This window comes from Pristiophorus japonicus, chromosome 2, assembly GCF_044704955.1.
Source record: "Pristiophorus japonicus isolate sPriJap1 chromosome 2, sPriJap1.hap1, whole genome shotgun sequence".
Classification (NCBI taxonomy): domain Eukaryota; kingdom Metazoa; phylum Chordata; class Chondrichthyes; family Pristiophoridae; genus Pristiophorus; species Pristiophorus japonicus.
The window spans coordinates 234,301,748-234,320,040 of NC_091978.1; the positions used below are offsets into that span (position 1 = coordinate 234,301,748).

An 18,293-nucleotide genomic window follows, 5' to 3' on the forward strand; every position below is an offset into this window, starting at 1 on the left:
TTTTGGGCTGCTTCTGCTTCCTGATCTTCTATTCTGTTCCTGTTGGGTTTGGGTGGAGCTTGTTTCCTTATTTGCGCTTTTGGTGGATGTGCCAAAATCGGCTTTTAAGGTTGTCCATTTAATTTTTTTATTGTTCTCTTTCCAGTGACAGGGTTCCTTGTTCAGGTGTTCCCTTACATGCTTTGGATTTTTGCTTCAGTTTTTGGTCTTTTGATTTTCGAGTTCCATGTTAATTGATTTCTCCTGAACATTGCAGGCCTGTCATGCAACATTAGCTCATGTAATGTTATGCTAAAAGACCACCCACAGGTGCCCTTCCAATAGAATGTTAAGACTGCTCATTGTTTTTAAAATATATTTAAAATATAATGTATTCGGAAGATCAAGGTTAAAAAAACACAAATCAGCAAATCTTGAGGGAATACATTTTTAATCTGCCCTATTTGTATTTGTGCATTTCAGCAAATTTCAACTGTTTTTTGAAAATGTTTTATCGTAACAGTCTTGTGGCAAAATGCCAGAGCAAATATGTCATATTTTCACAGGCATAATATCACAATGGCAAAGCGCTATCAGGAAGCGCCATCAACTGATTTTTTTGGTGCTATGAAAACAAATGTATATTATATATACATTCAAATGTCTTTGGGGGAGAAATTCGGTCGTGCCTCATTTGGGGCGGTAACCCAGGCAGAGTGGTCATTTTAGGGCCTTGAAAATGTTTGCGTCCTCCGCCCAGAAATTCATCAGAATCGGTCGAAGAGCTGACAGGGGCGCTAAATCAGCCGTTGCACACCAGAACTGGGGAACGCTTTGGGGGACCGAGTAATTGCGCATGTGCCGAACTCCGATTCAGATCCTGGGAAGTGCCGAGTTTTGAAGGCGCGGCAGAGTAATGTACCCATTAAAGTTTTCAAAATCAATTTTTCTCAAGCTGACCTCTTATTTCTGTCTGCCGCTGCAAACACAGAGGCTCACCACTGTGTTGTGTGTAAACATTGTACCTCCGACGGAAGCGCTTCCTCATCTTTTTAAGTAGCCACCAGTTAATGACTCTGCAAACCTGTACTGACTATTTTTCCAGATGTTGTTATTTGCGGCCGCTAAATGAGACGGCCGCAATTAATTTTCCGACCAGGACGCAAACGTGGGCGTTGCACCAGGAATTCGTCATGATCGGAGTGATCATCAGCAGCCAGGCTACTGGTTTGCCTCAAATTAATTTTCGGTCTAGGCGCTAAACTCTGTGCTCCCGGCTGGTAATCTCTTATGCTTGCATTAACTCTGTCCGCTAACTGAGGCGTTAGACAACTGAAAATCCAGCCCTTTATCTTTAGTTGAAAATCAACATCAAAGGTTAGAATTAAATATTCTATGGCCAACCGTGTAATATTAACTTCTCCATTCATGAAAAGATCATAGCCCACTTGTGAATTGTCAGCCTTATATATATATGACATGTCCTTTATCTAGCAATACTATTTGCTGACATGTTTTTGTAAGAGTTGCTCATGCTTTTATTCTTGAAATGAGATGGAGTATTCTGATTCTACTTTTTCAATGCGAAAACTTGTTTGCATTTACTTCTTACTTTTCAGACCTGTTTTAATGATTTGAAAAAAACAAGCAACCTGGAAGCATATGTAGAGTGGTTTAACCGACTGAGCTATCTAGTAGCAACAGAGATCTGCATGGTGAGTCAGCCCTTACCACGTTCTGACATTGGAGTCCTTTCTTTGTGCCTGTCACAATAATTGTCTCATTATTATGCATTTCAACTGTCAGTTCCCTTTAGTGAAAGGTACTGTTTCATCTAAAGACCAATTTTCTCATCTGTCATTCACAGCCAGCAAAGAAAAAGCACAGGGCACGAGTAATAGAATATTTCATAGATGTAGCTCGGGAATGCTTTAACATCGGCAACTTCAATTCCTTGATGGCAATTATTTGTGAGTATTGCTCATAAAATGAGATTTAATGCATACAGGACAAATCAATCAAGCTCGTAGATTCTCATTAGATTCCGACAGTATTATTTGTAATATGCATCCGTGATACGCTTTCTAACTTATAATCAGTCAGCAGCATTGGTATCTGGACTGAAGCCACACAATCAGAGCACCCAGATAAGCTATTGATTGTGAGTTTAATTTTCAGAAAATAACATTTAAAAAAAACAACCTATTGATTCTGGAAGGATGTATCATGTAAGCTTATTAGATTTAAATTGTCAGTAACTTTAACACTGGGTAATTTTAACAAAATGCTGCTATAAAATGTATGTCTTTTAAGCTAAGTTAATGCAATGTTATCAACAAAGCTAATCATGTACTGGGTTGTATCTCAAGAGCATTTGAGTATCAGTCAAAACAAATTATACTAACATTTTATAGATCATTGATTGGACCACATATGAAACAACATTTGGAAATTGTGAGCACCTTACCTTCAAAATGACATTGATGCATTGGAAACGGTCCAAGAGATGAGTGGCGGATGATTTGTGGCCTTAGAGTTCTCCGTTATGAAGGCAGACTCAATGAACTGATTATTTTCATTCGAAAAAAAGATTGAGTGCAGATACAATCCAAGTTTCAACACACTGAAAATAAAAGATGTAGGCAGGCTGGTCAATTTGGATTGTGGACACAGAGCTGTGGATATAAATATAAAATTAGCAAGCTTCAAGCAACACTGAAAATGAGAAGAAATTTCTTCCCCCAACAGAATAAAATACGTGTGGATTAGACCACCAGCTAAAACAAATAACTATATTTTTGATAACTTTATAAAAGGCTGGATAAAGACATATTTGGTTAGAAATGTGATTGATGGTTATAAGTACAATGTTATAAAACATAATGGTTCCTGAACTACAGGGAGTAATGGAAGTGCTATGTCAAGGAAGGTCAGGGGTGAATAAGTATTTTGGGGTTTGGACATTTTTCCTGTGTATTGCAGAATTGCATATTGTAGAATGTGTTTTCAGGACCATAAATGGATTGGGTTGATATATTAATTATATATGAACTGTGGAAAGAAAGACTTTAATGAAGCATATGGCTTTTTCTTGTTTCATAATATCTTATTTGAAGTGTTTCTGTAGTCTCACCAAATATTAGAGTGGAGCTTTTGCAATATCTTTCCTTGTTACTGTTGTTCTGTTGCTATGCCGGATTAAGTATTATAAACAAAGCAGGCATGTCATGATCTTCCAACCTGCATTTGCCCTGTCATTGACCTCACAAGCTTCTTTATACCATTTCCTGACTGGGAGTACTTAAGCTATGGTCTTAAAGGGACAATCAAGATTAGAAACTAAAAATCACAAACTCTAGGGTTTTAATGGGTGACACCATGGAGGATCCAGTACTATATGTATGAACATAGCAATTTTGTTAACACACTACAAAATGTCAAATGTATGAACAAAAAGAGAAAGATAGACAGTCATGTTACAGGTGCCTGCAAATCTGCAAACTTCTTTCACTGATAGAACTTAACCTCCAATTGACCTTAGGATTGTGACCATAAAGATACAGGCTAGTGTAAATACAGAGTCTTTAGCTACATAATAATGCATTGTACATTACATAGAATCATAGAAACATAGAAAATAGGTGCAGGATTAGGCCATTCGATCCTTCGAGCCTGCACCACCATTCAATAAGATCATGGCTGATCATTCCCTCAGTACCCCTTTCCTGCTTTCTCTCCATACCCCTTGATCCCTTTAGCCATAAGGGCCATATCTAACTCCCTCTTGAATATATCCAATGAATTGGCATCAACAACTCTCTGCGGTAGGGAATTCCACAGGTTAACAACTCTCTGAGTGAAGAGGTTTTTCCTCATTTCAGTCCTAAATGACCTACCCCTTATCCTTAGACTGTGTCCCCTGGTTCTGGACTTCCCCATCATCGGGAACATTCTTCCCGCATCTAACCTGTCCCGTCCCATCAGAATCTTGTAAGTTTCTATGAGATCTCCTCTCATCCTTCTAAACTCCAATGCATAAAGGCAGTTGATCCAGTCTATCCTCATATGTCAGTCCTGCCATCCTGGGACTCAGTCTGGTGAACCTTCGCTGCACTCCTTCAATAGCAAGAACATCCTTCCTCAGATTAAGAGACCAAAACTGAACACAATATTCCAGGTGAGGCCTCACCATGGCCCTGTACAACTGCAGTAAGACTTCCCTTCTCCAATACTCAAATCCCCTAGCTATGAAGGCCAACAAACCATTTGTCTTCTTCACCGCCTGCTGTACCTGCATGCCAATTTTCAACGACTGATGAACCACCTCCCCTTTTCCTAATCTGCCGCCATTCAGATAATATTCTGCCTTCGTGTTTTTGCCCCCAAAGTGGCTAACCTCACATTTATCCACATTATACTGCATCTGCCATGCATTTGCCCACTCACCTAACCTGTCCAAGTCATCCTGCAGCCTTTTAGCGTCCTCCTCACAGCTCACACCACCACCCAGTTTAGTGTCATCTGCAAACTTGGAGGTATTACACTCAATTCCTTCATCTAAATCATTAATGTATATTGTAAAGAGCTGGGGTCCCAGCACTGAGCCCTGCGTCACTCCACTAGTCACTGCCTGCCATTCTGAAAAGGACCCGTTTATCCCGACCCTCTGCTTCCTGTCTGCCAACCAGTTCTCTATCCATGTCAGTACATAACCCCCAATACCATGTGCTTTGATTTTGCACACCAATCTCTTGTGTGGGACCTTGTCAAAAGCCTTTTGAAAGTCCAAATACACCACATCCACTGGTTCTCCCTTGTCCACTTTACTAGTTACATCCTCAAAAATTTCCAGAAGATTTGTCAAGCATGATTTTCATAAATCCATGCTGACTTGGACCGATCCTTTCACTCCTTTCCAAATGCACTGCTATTTCATCTTTATCAATAGATTCCAACATTTTCCCCACTACTGATATCAGGCTAACCGATCTATAATTACCCGTTTTCTCTCTCCCACCTTTTTTAAACAGTGGTGTTATATTAGCTACCCTTCAGTCCATAGGAACTGATCCAGAGTCGATAGACTGTTGGAAAATGATCACCAAAGCATCCACTATTTCTATGGCCACTTCCTTAAGTACTCTGGGATGCAGACTATCAGGCCCCTGGGATTTATCGGCCTTCAATCCCATCAATTTCCCTAATACAATTTCCCGCTTTATAAGGATATCCTTCAGTTCCTCCTTCTGACTAGGCCCTCGGTCTCCTAGTATTTCCGGAAGGTTATTTGTGTCTTCCTTCGTGAAAACAGAACCAAAGAATTTGTTTAACTGGTCCGCCATTTCTTTGTTCCCCATTATAAATTCATCTGAATCTGACTGCAAGGGACCTATGTTTGTTTTCACTAATCTTTTTCTCTTCACATATCTATAGAAGCTTTTGCAATCAGTTTTTATGTTCCCAGCAAGCTTCCTCTCATACTCTATTTTCCCCCTCCTAATTAAACCCATTGTCCTCCTCTGCTATATTACAAAATTCTTCCAGTCCTCAGGTTTGCTGTTTTTTCTGGCCAATTTATTTGCCTCTTCCTTGGATTTAACACTATCCTTAATTTCCCTTGTTAGCCACGGTTGAGCCACCTTCACCGTTTTATTTTTACTCCAGACAGGGATGTACAATTGTTGAAGTTCATCCACGTGATCTTTAAATGTTTGCCATTGCCTATCCACCGTCAACCCTTTAAGTATCACTCACCAGTCTATTCTAGCCATTTCATGTCTCATACCGTCGAAGTTACCTTTCCCCAAGTTCAGGACCCTAGTCTCTGAATTAACTGTGTCACTCTCCATCTTAATAAAGAATTCTACCATGTTATGGTCACTCTTCCCCAAGGGGCCGCGCACAACAAGATTGCTAATTGGTCCTTTCTCATTGCACATCACCCAGTCTAGGCTGGCCAGCCCTCTAGTTGGTTCCTCGACATATTGATCTAGAAAACCATCCCTAATACACTCCAGGAAATCCTCCTCCACCGCATTGTTACCGGTTTGGTTAGCCCAGTCAATATGTAGATTAAAGTCGCCCATGATAACTGCTGTACCTTTATTGCACGCATCCCTAATTTTTTGTTTGATGCTGTCCCCATCCTCATTACTACTGTTTGCAGTCTGTACACAACTCCTGCTAGCATTTTCTGCCCTTCGGTATTCCGTAGCTCCACCCATACAGATTCCACATCATACTATTCTGTTAATTTCCTCTTTAACCAGCAAGGCCACCCCACCTCCTTTCCTTTCTGTCTATTCTTCCTAAATGTTGAATACCCCTGGATGTTGAGTTCCCAGCCTTGGTCACCTTGGAGCCATATCTCCATGATGCCAATTACATCATATCCGTTAACTACTATCTACACAGTTAATTCATCCACCTTATTCCGAATACTCCTTCCATTGAGGCACAGAGCCATCAGGCTTGTCTTTCTAACACATTTTGCCGGTTTAGAATTTTGCTGTAATGTGGCCCTTTTTGCTTTTTGCCTTCGATTTCTCTGCCCTCCACTTTTACTTTTCTCCTTTCTATCTTTTGCTTCTGACTCCATTTTATTTCCCTCTGTCTCCCTGCATAGATTCCCATCCCTCTGTCATATTAGTTTAACTCCTCCCCAACAGCACAAGCAAACACTCCCCCTAGGACATTGGTTCCGGTCTTGCCCACGTGCAGACTGTCCAGTTTGTACTGCTCCCACCTCCCCCAGAACCGGTTCCAATGTCTCAGGAATTTCAATCCCTCCCTTTTGCACCAGTCCTCAAGCCACCTATTCATTTGAGCTATCCTGCGATTCCTATTCTGACTAGCACATGGCACTGGTAGCAATCCTGGGATTACTACTTTTGAGGTCCTACTTTTTAATTTAGCTCCTAGCTCCCTAAGTTCGTCTTGTAGGACCTCATCCTATTTTTTACCTATATCTTTGGTACCTATATGCACCACGACAATTGGCTGTTTAGCCTCCCCCTTCAAAATGTCCTGCACCCGCTCCGAGACATCCTTAACCCTTGCAACAGGGAGGCAACATACCATCCTGGAGTCTTGGTTGCGGCCGCAGAAACGTCTATCTATTCCCCTTACAATAGAATCCCCTATCACTATAGCTCTCCCGCTCTTTTTCCTGCCCTCCTGTGCAGCAGAGCCACCCACGGTGCCATGGACTTGGCTGCTGCTGCCCTCCCCTGATGAGTCATCCCCAACAGTACCCAAAGTGATGTATCTGTTTTGCAGCGGGATGACCGCATGGGGCACCTGCACTACCTTCCTTCCACTGCTCTTCCTGTTGGTCACCCACCTTTACCTGCGGTAAGACCAACTCACTAAATGTGCTATTCACGTCATTCTCAACATCGTGGATGCTCCAGAGTGAATCCACCCGCAGCTCCAGTGCTGTAATGCGATCTGTCAGGATCTGCAGCCGGATACACTTCCCGCATATTTAGTCGTCAGGGACACTGGAAGCGTCCCTGACTTCACACATGGTACAGGAGGAGCATAACACGTGTCCGAGCTCTGCTGCCATGATTTAACCCTTAGATTAACTTAATTTGGCAACAATAATGCTAAAGGTTACTTACTGATAAAGAAAAGGAAAAGAAAAAACTACTCACCAATCACCAGCCAATCACTTACCCCGTTGGCTGTGATGTCACCTTTCGATTACATGGTGTACCTGCTTGTTATTAAAAAAAGGTCATATGATCCGACTTTTCACAAGCAATGCCACAGGAGAATCACTAACATTAAAAAAAGATCGATTTTGATCAGGATCATCTGAACTCAGTAAGAGGCTTGATACAGGTCAATTGATATACCAGGTAATGTTGAATATTAACACAACCCATATACTATGAAGGTAATTTTTATCCCAATAAATGGGTGGGTTGGGCTTGGGTGGGCGGTTAAAGTGTTAAATAACTGAATCCCGGCCCCAACCTGCCTTCCCCCATCCACTTCTGGTTTTAACAGGAAGATGGGTCGCCCATTTAAATATTATAATGAGGCTGTCATGCCCCAGATTTAACCAGCATTATAAATTTGACTGTGGCTGGTCGGGTTTCTTGGCCTCGGGGAACCCACTAGCTAAAGTAAAGCAAGGACTGCTGGATCCAGGAGTTAAGTGCCTTTACACTTACCTGCTGGATCCAGCGTCCCTGCCTCATCCAACCACCGCAATCGGAGACTACCCCAAAGCCTCTGATTCCCCCCATGAGTCCTCTGATTCCCCCCAAAAGGCCTTCAACCGTCTCCCTCCACCCCGCCCCCCTCCCCCGAGGCCTTTGATCCCCCCGACAATGCCTCTGAACCTGCCAGGTGGCCTCTGATCACCCCTCAGGTCCCCAATGCTCCTCTGGCTCCTGGGTCCCTTCACCCCCACTCAGATGCTCCTCTGGCCCCGATCTCTACCCGCCCCCCCCACCGGCCCCGATTCTCTAGTCACCAACCACCCCTTCCTCCTCTCTGTAACGTATGCCACAAGCCTACCCACCCGCAGCCAGCCAGCCTTTCTATTCTCCTTCTGCGGGTTGGAAACAGACTTACTTTTGAAATGCAAATCAGGCCCTGCCATTAAATCCGGCAGAGCCTGTAGAAATCCCATTCTCCCAGGTTTTCCAACCACTTTGTAGCCACCCCTATCTCCCAAGCCACCACCATATTAAAATTCTGGCCGATGTTTTTATTGTCTATTGAGAGTGATAGGTGATTAGTACCAACCTTTAGACTCAGTAGGTAGATGTAGGAGGTCTTTCCTCTGAACTGTGATTGGAGTAAATCATAAAGTAACATTTATTGAGTGACTAAATTTTTAGCTGAACTGTAATCACTGCTTATCTTAAAACCGGCAATATTGAACAACAGGTCCATAGTACTAATAGTGTACAATTCTATACATATCCTTAACCAACTTTGATAATGATAATGAGAATAATTTCTAACACTGTAGCCACAAGCTGGGGGACAGGCATGAGTAGCCCTTGATACATGCTGTGTGAGAAAACTGCATAATTACATGATATCCCTTGCTATCAGATTGCATATTTTATCAAAGGCTACATGGTAAACTGTCATGAGCATTTGATTAGAACTGCACTCTATCATATTTTTGGTAGACACTACAATATTCTAGTTTATATCACTAAACTAGACATTATTAGAGAAGTATACCTCAATTATTCTTAGAAATCATGTTGTTAATCTCTCCACAAGAATTTGTGATACATATTACTGACTGAGGGAGCTTGTCCTCCTGTAGACCATTAACTAACCAGGGTGATCTCAATTTGTCTCTTTTCAGCTGGCATGAACATGAGCCCTGTTTCCAGACTAAAGAAAACTTGGGCAAAAATCAAAACAGCCAAGTTTGACATCCTTGAGGTAAGTACCACTATTACAATATGTAGCTGTAGGCTACCTTAACCACATATATTTATCATTTGAAAAGTGTGTGTACTATGGTACAACAAAGATAAATATGAAAGTCAGTTCAATAAAAGTACTTGACACTACTCAGTGAATTACAATTTCTGTTCATCATCTACTATCTCAAATTTACTGAGATGCATCAGGTAATATTTATGATCTATCCATGATGGTGTGTTTTATTGTGTAAAATATGTCTTAAGTGGCTCCAATACTGCTTTTTCAATCAAAACATAGAGGTAGAGTTTCCACTAGGTTTGCCTGAAATCGACCAAACTAGCACAAAGGGTCAGGGAATTTCAAGCGCAAGTTACGTCCAAACCAGATTGAGTTTCCACGATCTTCTGCACTGGTTTAAAAAAATTCCTGCAAACAGGCCCCACCCACAAAACTGGCCATGCCCCTAGGGTGAATTATTCACCATGGCAAGTTTCCAATAATTGCACTCATTTGCAGCCCGTCGAGGAGGCTCTTAAAATTAAGCTTTTTATTTAGGAGCAAGGGCATTAATAGGCACATTTTTAAAAGTTTTAAATATTAAAAATATTTAACTTACTAAGAAACTGACGACTGTACACCAAGGAAACTAATAAATGTTTCAGTATGGTTTTTTCAAGTTCTTTTCCGTTATTTAAAATTAGGTAGTAACTAGTGGTGTACCGCAAGGATCAGTGCTTGGGCTTTAGCTGTTTACAATCGATATCAATGACCTCTCTCTTAGGGCAGTCCCTCAGAGTCAAGGATGACTTTTAGATGAAGGGAGCGAGTGTAATGTATCCAAGTTTGTTGACAATACAAAGCTAGGTGAGAAAGTAAGCTGTGAGGAAAATGCAAAGAGGCTGCAAAGGGATATAGGGCCCAAGTTTCCACAAGAAAAAAAACGGGCGCCCCTCCGAGCTGGGTGCCCGTTTTTCGCGCCTAAAACGGCGCCTAAAAAAATCCTCGGTATTCTCCACCGACTTACAGGTCCTCTGGCCCTCGGCGCAGCCAGCACGAGCTGTGGGGGGGGCGGAGCCAGGTCCCGGCGCTGAAAACAGTGCCGGGACCTTTGCACATGCGCACTACAGTCGGCACGCAAGTGCAGTAGCTCCAGGCGCCGAACTGTGTGGGAGGGGCCCGAAGCACGCAGCCCCTAGCCCTAGCCCAATGGCCTCACTGGGGCTGCGTGAATGAGGCTCCTCCCACGTCCAGCTCCTGCTCCCCGCCCGACCAGACCTGACACTCGCTCCCCCACCGCCGACCAGACCCGACCCGACACCCGCTCCCCCCCCCCGCCCCCCGCCGACCAGACCCGACCCGACACCCGCTTTCCCCCCGACCCCGACACCCGCTCCCCCCCCCGCCCCCCGCCGACCAGACCCGACCCGACACCCGCTCTCCCCCCGACCCCGACACTCGCTCTCCCCCCCCGCCCCGACCCGACCCGACCCGACACCCACTCCCCCCTGCCCCGACCGAGACCCGACACCCGCTCCCCCCCCCCGCCCCGACCCGAGACCGGCTCCCCCCTCCCCCGCCCCGACCCGAGGCCCGCTCCCCCCCCCCAACCCGAGACCCGACCCGACACCCCCCGCCCCGACCCGAGACCCGCTCCCCCCCGACCCGACACCCGCTCCCCCCCCCGACCCGACACCCGCTCCCTCCCCCCCGCCGACCCGACACCCGCTCCCCCCCCCCCCGACCTGACACCCGCTCCCCCCGACCCGAGACCCGCTCCCCCCCCGACCCGACACCCGCTCCCCCCCCCGATCCGACACCCGCTCCCCCCCCCCGACCCGACACCCGCTCCCACCCCCGACCCGACACCCGCTCCTGTTCCCCGACCCACCCCTCTCTTCCCCGACCCCCCCCTCTTCCTCTTCCGCCCCCTCCCTCCCCTCTCTCTCCCTCCCTCCCTCCCTCCCCTCTCTCTCCCTCCCTCCCTCCCCTCTCTCTCCCTCCCTCCCCTCTCTCTCTCCCTCCCTCCCTCCCCTCTCTCTCCCTCCCTCCCCTCTCTCTCCCTCCCTCCCCTCTCTCTCCCTCCCTCCCCTCTCTCTCCCTCCCTCCCCTCTCTCTTCCTCCCTCCCTCCCCTCTCTCTCCCTCCCCCCTCTCCCTCCCCCTCCCCCCCCTCCCTCTCCCCTCACCCCCTCCCTCTCCCCTCTCCCTTCCTCCCCTCTCTCTCCCTCCCTCCCCTCTCTCTCCCTCCCTCCCTCCCCTCTCTCTCCCTCCCCCCCCTCTCCCTCCCCCTCTCTCCCTTCCCTCCCTCCCTCTCCCCCTCCCCCCTCCCTCTCCCCTCTCCCTCCCTCCCCTCTCTCTCCCTCCCTCCCCTCTCTCTCCCTCCCTCCCTCCCCTCTCCCTCCCTCCCTCCCTCCCCTCTCTCTCCCTCCCTCCCCTCTCTCTCCCTCCCTCCCTCCCTCCCCTCTCTCTCCCTCCCCTCTCTCTCCCTCCCTCCCTCCTTCCTCCCTCCCTCTCTCCCCTCCTCTCTCCCCTCCTCTCTCCCCTCCCTCCCTCTCTCCCTCTCTTCCTCCTCTCTCCCTCCCTCTCTCTCTCTCTCTCTCTCTCTCTCTCGCTCAGCGGCACGAACAGCTGCAGAATTCTCCCTGGCTGAAGCACTTTCACACAGGTAGGAAGATGGTTTATTTAATCTTTTCTTGGCTTCTAAATGTTTATTCAGGTTGGATTTATTTGTATAATATTTGTAGAAGTATAAATAAGGATTTATTGTTGAATTTAATGAGTTCCCTTCCCCCCCCTCCCCCCCACCTCGTTCTGGACGTCTAATTTGTAATCTGCGTCTGATTTTTTAATGTGTAGAACAGGTTTTTTAAGTTCTACAAAAATCTTCACTAGTTTGGAGTACATTTTCACTCTGGAAACTTTCAAATCAGGCATCAGTGGCCAGACACGCCCCCTTTTGAAGAAAAAATTCTGTTCTAAACTAGAACTGTTCTACCTGACTAGAACTGCAGAAAAAAAATGTGGATAATTGCGATTTCTAAAATAGTCCATTCTCCATCAGTTGCTCCTAAAAATCAGGTGCGAATCATGTGGAAACTTGGGCCCATAGACAGTGGGCAAGCATGTGGCAGATGGAAAATAACATGGAGAAATATGAAGTTATCCACTTTGCAGGAAAAATAGTAAAGCAGAATATTTTGTAAAAGATGAGCGACTGGGAAATGTTGATATTCAGAGGGACCTGAGTGTCCTTGTACACAAATCACCGAATGTTACCATTCAGATACAGCCAGCAATTAGGAAAACAAATGCTTTATCAGAAAGGGATTGGAGTAAAGAAAGAAAAAAAGGACTTGGATTTATATAGCGCCTTTCACAACCACCGGATATCTCAAAACACTTTACAGCCAATGAAGTATTTCCTGAAGTGCAGTCACTGTTGTAATGTAGGAAACGCAGCAGCCAATTTGTGTGCAAGGAAGCTCCCACAAAAGCAATGTGATAAGGACCAGATAATCTGTTTTTTGTTATGTTGATTGAAGGATAAATACTGGCCAGGACACTGGGGATAACTCCCCTGCTCTTCTTCGAAAAATCATGAGCTCTTTAACGACCACTTGAGAGAGCAGATGGGGCCTCAGTTTATGTCTTATCTGAACGACTGCACCTCCAACTGGAGTGTCAGCCTAGATTTTTTTTGGTGCTCAGAGGTGAGAGTGCCACCCACTGAACCACAGCTGACACTCTATAAGAGTAAAGAAGTTTCACTGCAATTATGTAAGCCCTTGGTGAGACCACACCAGGAGTACAGTTTTGGTTTCCTTACCTAAGGATATATTTCCTGAGAGGGAGTGCAACGAAGTTTCACGAGAAGAACGCTCTTTTCGAACATTCGGCAGTTCTGACGAAGGGTCATCGACCCGAAACATTAATTCTGTTTTTCTCTCCACAGATGCTGCCTGACCCACTGAGATTTCCAGCATTTTCTCTTTTTGTTTCACGAGACTGATTCCTGGGATGAGGGAATTGTCCTATGAGGAGAGATTGAGTAGACTAGGCCTATATACCTAAGAGTTTCGAAGAATGAGAGGTGATCTCATTGAAACATATAAAATTCTTACAGGACTTGACAGGGTAGATACTGAGAGGAAAGATGCGTCCGGTCGTAAAGTCGTTTGCGACCGGGGGCATTAACGGGAGGCACAAATGACCCAATTTCTCCCCCATAGTCTCAGAATAAGAGGTCAGCCATATAGGACTGAGATGAGGAGAAATTTCTTCACTCAAAGGGTGGTGAGTCTCTGGAATTCTCTACCCTAGAGGGCAGTGGATGCTCAGTAGTTGAGTATATTCAAGACAGAGATCGATAGATTTTTGGAAATGAGGAAATCAAGGGAAATGGGGATAGTGCGGGAAAGTGGAGTTGAGGTAGAAGATCAGCCATGATCTTATTGAATAGTGGAGCAGGCCCGAAGCGTCAAATGGCTGATTCCAACTCCTATTTCTTATGTGCTTATGGATTACTCACAGGTGGTGGACTAGACAGACTTACTAAAATAGACAAAACTTCTGTTTTACAAAATTTAGCTTCCATTTTGAGATTTCACAACAATATAATAATTATTCGATAAAGAAACATAGAAAACATGGAAAATACGTGCAAGAGTAGGCCATTCGGCCCTTCGAGCCTGCACCACCATTCGATAAGATCATGGCTGATCATTCCCTCAGTATCCCTTTCCTGCTTTCTGTCCATACCTCTTGATCCCTTTAGCCGTAAGGGCCATATCTAACTCCCTCTTGAATATATCCGATGAACTCTCATCAACAACTCTCTGCGGCAGGGAATTCCACAGGTTAACAACTCTCTGAGTAAAGAAGTTTCTCCTCATCTCAGTCCTAAATGGCCTACCCCTTATCCTAAGACTGTGTCCCCTGGTTCTGGACGTCCCCAACATCGGGAACATTCTACCCGCTTCTGACCTGTCCCGTCCCGTCAGAATCTTGTATGTTTCTATGAGATCCCCTCTCATCCTTCTAAACTCCAATGTATAAAGGCCCAGTTGATCCAGTCTCTCCTCATATGTCAGTCCAGCCATCCCAGAAATCAGTCTGGTGAACCTTCGCTGCACTCCCTCAATAGCAAGAACATCTTTCCTCAGATTAGGAGACCAAAACTGAACACAATATTCCAGGTGAGGCCTCACCAAGGCCTTGTACAACTGCAGTAAGACCTTCCTGCACCTATATTCAAATCCCCTAGCTATGAAGGCCAAAATATAATTTGCCTTCTTTACCGCCTGCTGTACCTGTATGCCAATTTTCAGTGACTGATGAACCATGACACCCAGGTCTTGTTGCACCTCTACTTTTCCTAATCTGCCACCATTCAAATAATATTCTGTCTTCGTATTTTTGCCCCGAAAGTGGATAACCTCACGTTTATCCTGCATCTGCCATGCAATTGTTCACTCACCTAACCTGTCTAAGTCACCCTGCAGCATCTTAGCGTCCCCCTCACAGCTCACACTGCCACCCAGTTTAGTGTCATCTGCAAACTTGGAGCTATTACACTCAAATCCTTCATCCAAATCATTGATGTTTATTGTAAAGAGCTGGGGTCCCAGCACTGAGTCCTGCGGCACTCCTCTAGTCACTGCGTGCCATTCTGAAAAGGACCCGTTTATCCCAACTCTCTGCTTCCTGTCTGCCAACCAGTTCTCTATCCACGTTAGTATATTACCCCCAATACCATGTGCTTTGATTTTGCACACCAATCTCTTGTGTGGGACCTTGTCAAAAGCCTTTTGAAAGTCCAAATATACCACATCCACTGGTTCTCCCTTGTCCACTCTACTAGTTACATCCTCAAAAAATTCCAGAAGATTTACCAAGCATGATTTCCCTTTCATAAATCGATGCTGACTTGGACAGATACTGTCACTGCTTTCCAAATGCGCTGCTATTTCATCCTTAACAATTGATTCCAACATTTTCCCCACCACTGATGTCAGGCTAACCAGTCTATAATTACCCGCTTTCGCTCTCTCTCCCTTTTTAAAAAGTGGTGTTACATTAGCTACCCTCCAGTCCATCGGAACTGATCCCGAGCCGATAGCCTGTTGGAAAATGCATCCACTATTTCTAGGGCCACTTCCTTAAGTAATCTGTGACGCAGACTATCAGGCCCCAGGGATTTATCGGCCTTCAATCCCCTCAATTTCCCTAACACAATTTCCCGCCTAATAAGGATATCCTTCAGTTCCTCCTTCTCACGAGACCCTCGGTCCCCTAGTAATTCCGGAAGGTTATTTGTGTCTTCCTTCGTAAAGACGGAACCAAAGTATTTTTTCAATTGGACTGCCATTTCTTTGTTCCCCATTATAAATTCACCTGAATCCGTCTGCAAGGGACCTACGTTTGTCTTCGCTAATCTTTTTCTCTTCGCATATCTATAGAAACTTTTGCAGTCAGTTTTTATGTTCCCGGCAAGCTTCTTCTCGTACTCTATTTTCCCCTTCTTAATTGAACCATTTCTCCTCCTCTGCTGAATTCTAAATTTCTCCCAGTCCTCAGGTTTGTTGCTTTTTCTGGCCAATTTATATGCCTCTTCCTTGGTTTTAACACTATCCTTAATTTCCCTTGTTAGCCATAGTTGAGCCACCTTCCCCATTTAAATTTTACTCCAGACAGGGATGTACAATTGCTGAAGTTCATCCATGTGATCTTTAAATGTTTGCCATTGCCTATCCACCGTTAACCCTTTAAGTATCATTTGCCAGTCCATTCTAGCCAATTCAAGGCTCAAACCATCGAAGTTACCTTTCCTTAAGTTCAGGACCCTTGTTTCTGAATTAACTGTGTCACCCTCCATCCGAATAAAGAATTCTACCATGTTATGGTCACTCTTACCCAAGGGGTCTCGCAAAACAAGATTGCTAATTTGTCCTTTCTCATTACACATCACCCACTCGAGGATGGCAAGCTCCCTGATTGGTTCCTCGACATATTGGTCGAGAAAACCATCCCTAATACACTCCAGGAAATCTTCTCCACCGCATTGCTACCAGTTTGGTTAGCCCAATCAATATGTAGATTAAAGACACCCATGATAACTGCTGTACCTTTAATGCATGCATCCCTAATTTCTTGTTTGCTGCTGTCCCCAACCTTACTACTACTGTTTGGTGGTCTGTACACAACTCCCACTAGCGTTTTCTGCCCCTTGGTATTCCGCAGCTCCACACATACCGATTCCACATCATCCAAGCTAATGTCCTTTCTCACTTTTGCATTAATTTCCTCTTTAACCAGAAATGCCACATCACCTCCTTTTCCTTTCCCTCCTATCCTTCCTAAATGTTGAATACCCCTGGATGTTGAGTTCTCAGTCTTGGTTATCCTGGAGCCATGTCTCCGTGATGCCAATTACATCAGACCCGTTAACTGCTATCTGCGCAGTTAATTCGTCCACCTTATTCTGAATACTCCTCGCATTGAGGCACAGGAGCCTTCAGGCTTGACTTTCTAACATACTTTGCCCCTTTAGAATTTTGCTGTAATGTGGCCCTTTTTGCTTTTTGCCTTAGGTTTCTCTGCCCTCCAAATTTACTTTTCTTCTTTCTATTTTTTGTTTTTGCCCCCATTCTACTTCCATCTGTCTCCCTGCATAGGTTCCCATCCCCCTGCCATATTAGTTTAACTCCTCCCCAACAACACTCGCAAGCACTCCCCCTAGGACATTGGTTTCGGTCCTGTCCAGGTGCAGACCGTCTGGTTTGTACTAGTCCCACCTCCCCCTGAACCGGTTCCAATGTCCCAGGAATTTGAATCCCTCCCTGCTGCACCACTCCTCAAGCCACGTATTCATCTGAGCTATCCTGCGATTCCTACTCTGACTAGTACATGGCACTGGTAACAATCCTGAGATTACTACTTTTGAGGTCGTACTTTTTAATTTAGCTCCTAGCTCCCTAAATTCGTCTTGTAGGACCTCATCCCGTTTTTTCCCTATATCGTTGGAGCCTATATGCACCACGACAACTGGCTGTTCACCCTTCCTTTTCAGAATATCCTGCACCCGCTCCGAGACATCCTTGACCCTTGCACCAGGGAGGCAACATACTATCCTGGAGTCTCGGTTGCGGCCGCAGAAACGTCTATCTATTCCCCTTACAATTGAATCCCCTATCACTATAGCTCTGCCACTCTTTTTCCTGCCCTCCTGTGCAGCAGAGCCACCCACGGTGCCATGAACTTGGTTGCTGCTGCCCTCCCCTGGTGAGTCATCCCCCGCAAGAGTACCCAAAGCGGTGTATCTGTTTTGCAGGGGGCTGACCGCAAGGGACCCCTGCACTACCTTCCTTGCACTGCTTTTCCTGTTGGTCATCCATTCCCTATCTGGCTGTGTACTCTTTTCCTGCGGTAAGACCAACTCACTAAACGTGCTATTCACGTCATTCTCAGCATTGTGCATGCTCCAGAGTGAATCCACCCGCAGCTCCAGTGCCGCAATGCGGTTCGTCAGGAGCTGACTTCCCACATAGTACAGGAGGAGCATAACACATGTCTGAGCTCTCCTGCAATGACTTAACCCCTAGATAAACTTAATTTGGTAACAAGGCTAAAAGGTTACTTACTGATAAAGAAAAGAAAAAGAAAAAGTACTTACCAATCACCAGCCAATCACTTACCCCCTTGGCTGTGACATCACATATATAGGAAAATACTACATGCAACACTCAAATCTTTTTTTGTAAACTTTGCATGTTCACTTTCTGCATCCATTGGATAAGCTAAAACATCACAAAAATGATAGTTTTTTGGAAGATAATCAATCTTTGCTTTATCTCATTAGGTTCCATACATCATCCCTTATTTGAGAATGGCGGTGCCTTTGCCAAAATTG

General features: G+C 45.2%; 1 protein-coding gene across 1 annotated transcript in view; it reads left to right on the forward strand.

Annotated features, from left to right (window-relative positions):
* Positions 1 to 18,293, forward strand: part of rasgef1ba (RasGEF domain family, member 1Ba) — a 209,536-nt gene that overhangs the window by 114,963 nt on the left and 76,280 nt on the right. The window contains exons 7-9 of the mRNA XM_070863893.1: positions 1,599 to 1,694; positions 1,847 to 1,949; positions 9,323 to 9,402. Coding sequence (XP_070719994.1) covers positions 1,599 to 1,694; positions 1,847 to 1,949; positions 9,323 to 9,402 — 279 coding nt within the window. The remainder of the gene's footprint in view (positions 1 to 1,598; positions 1,695 to 1,846; positions 1,950 to 9,322; positions 9,403 to 18,293) is intronic.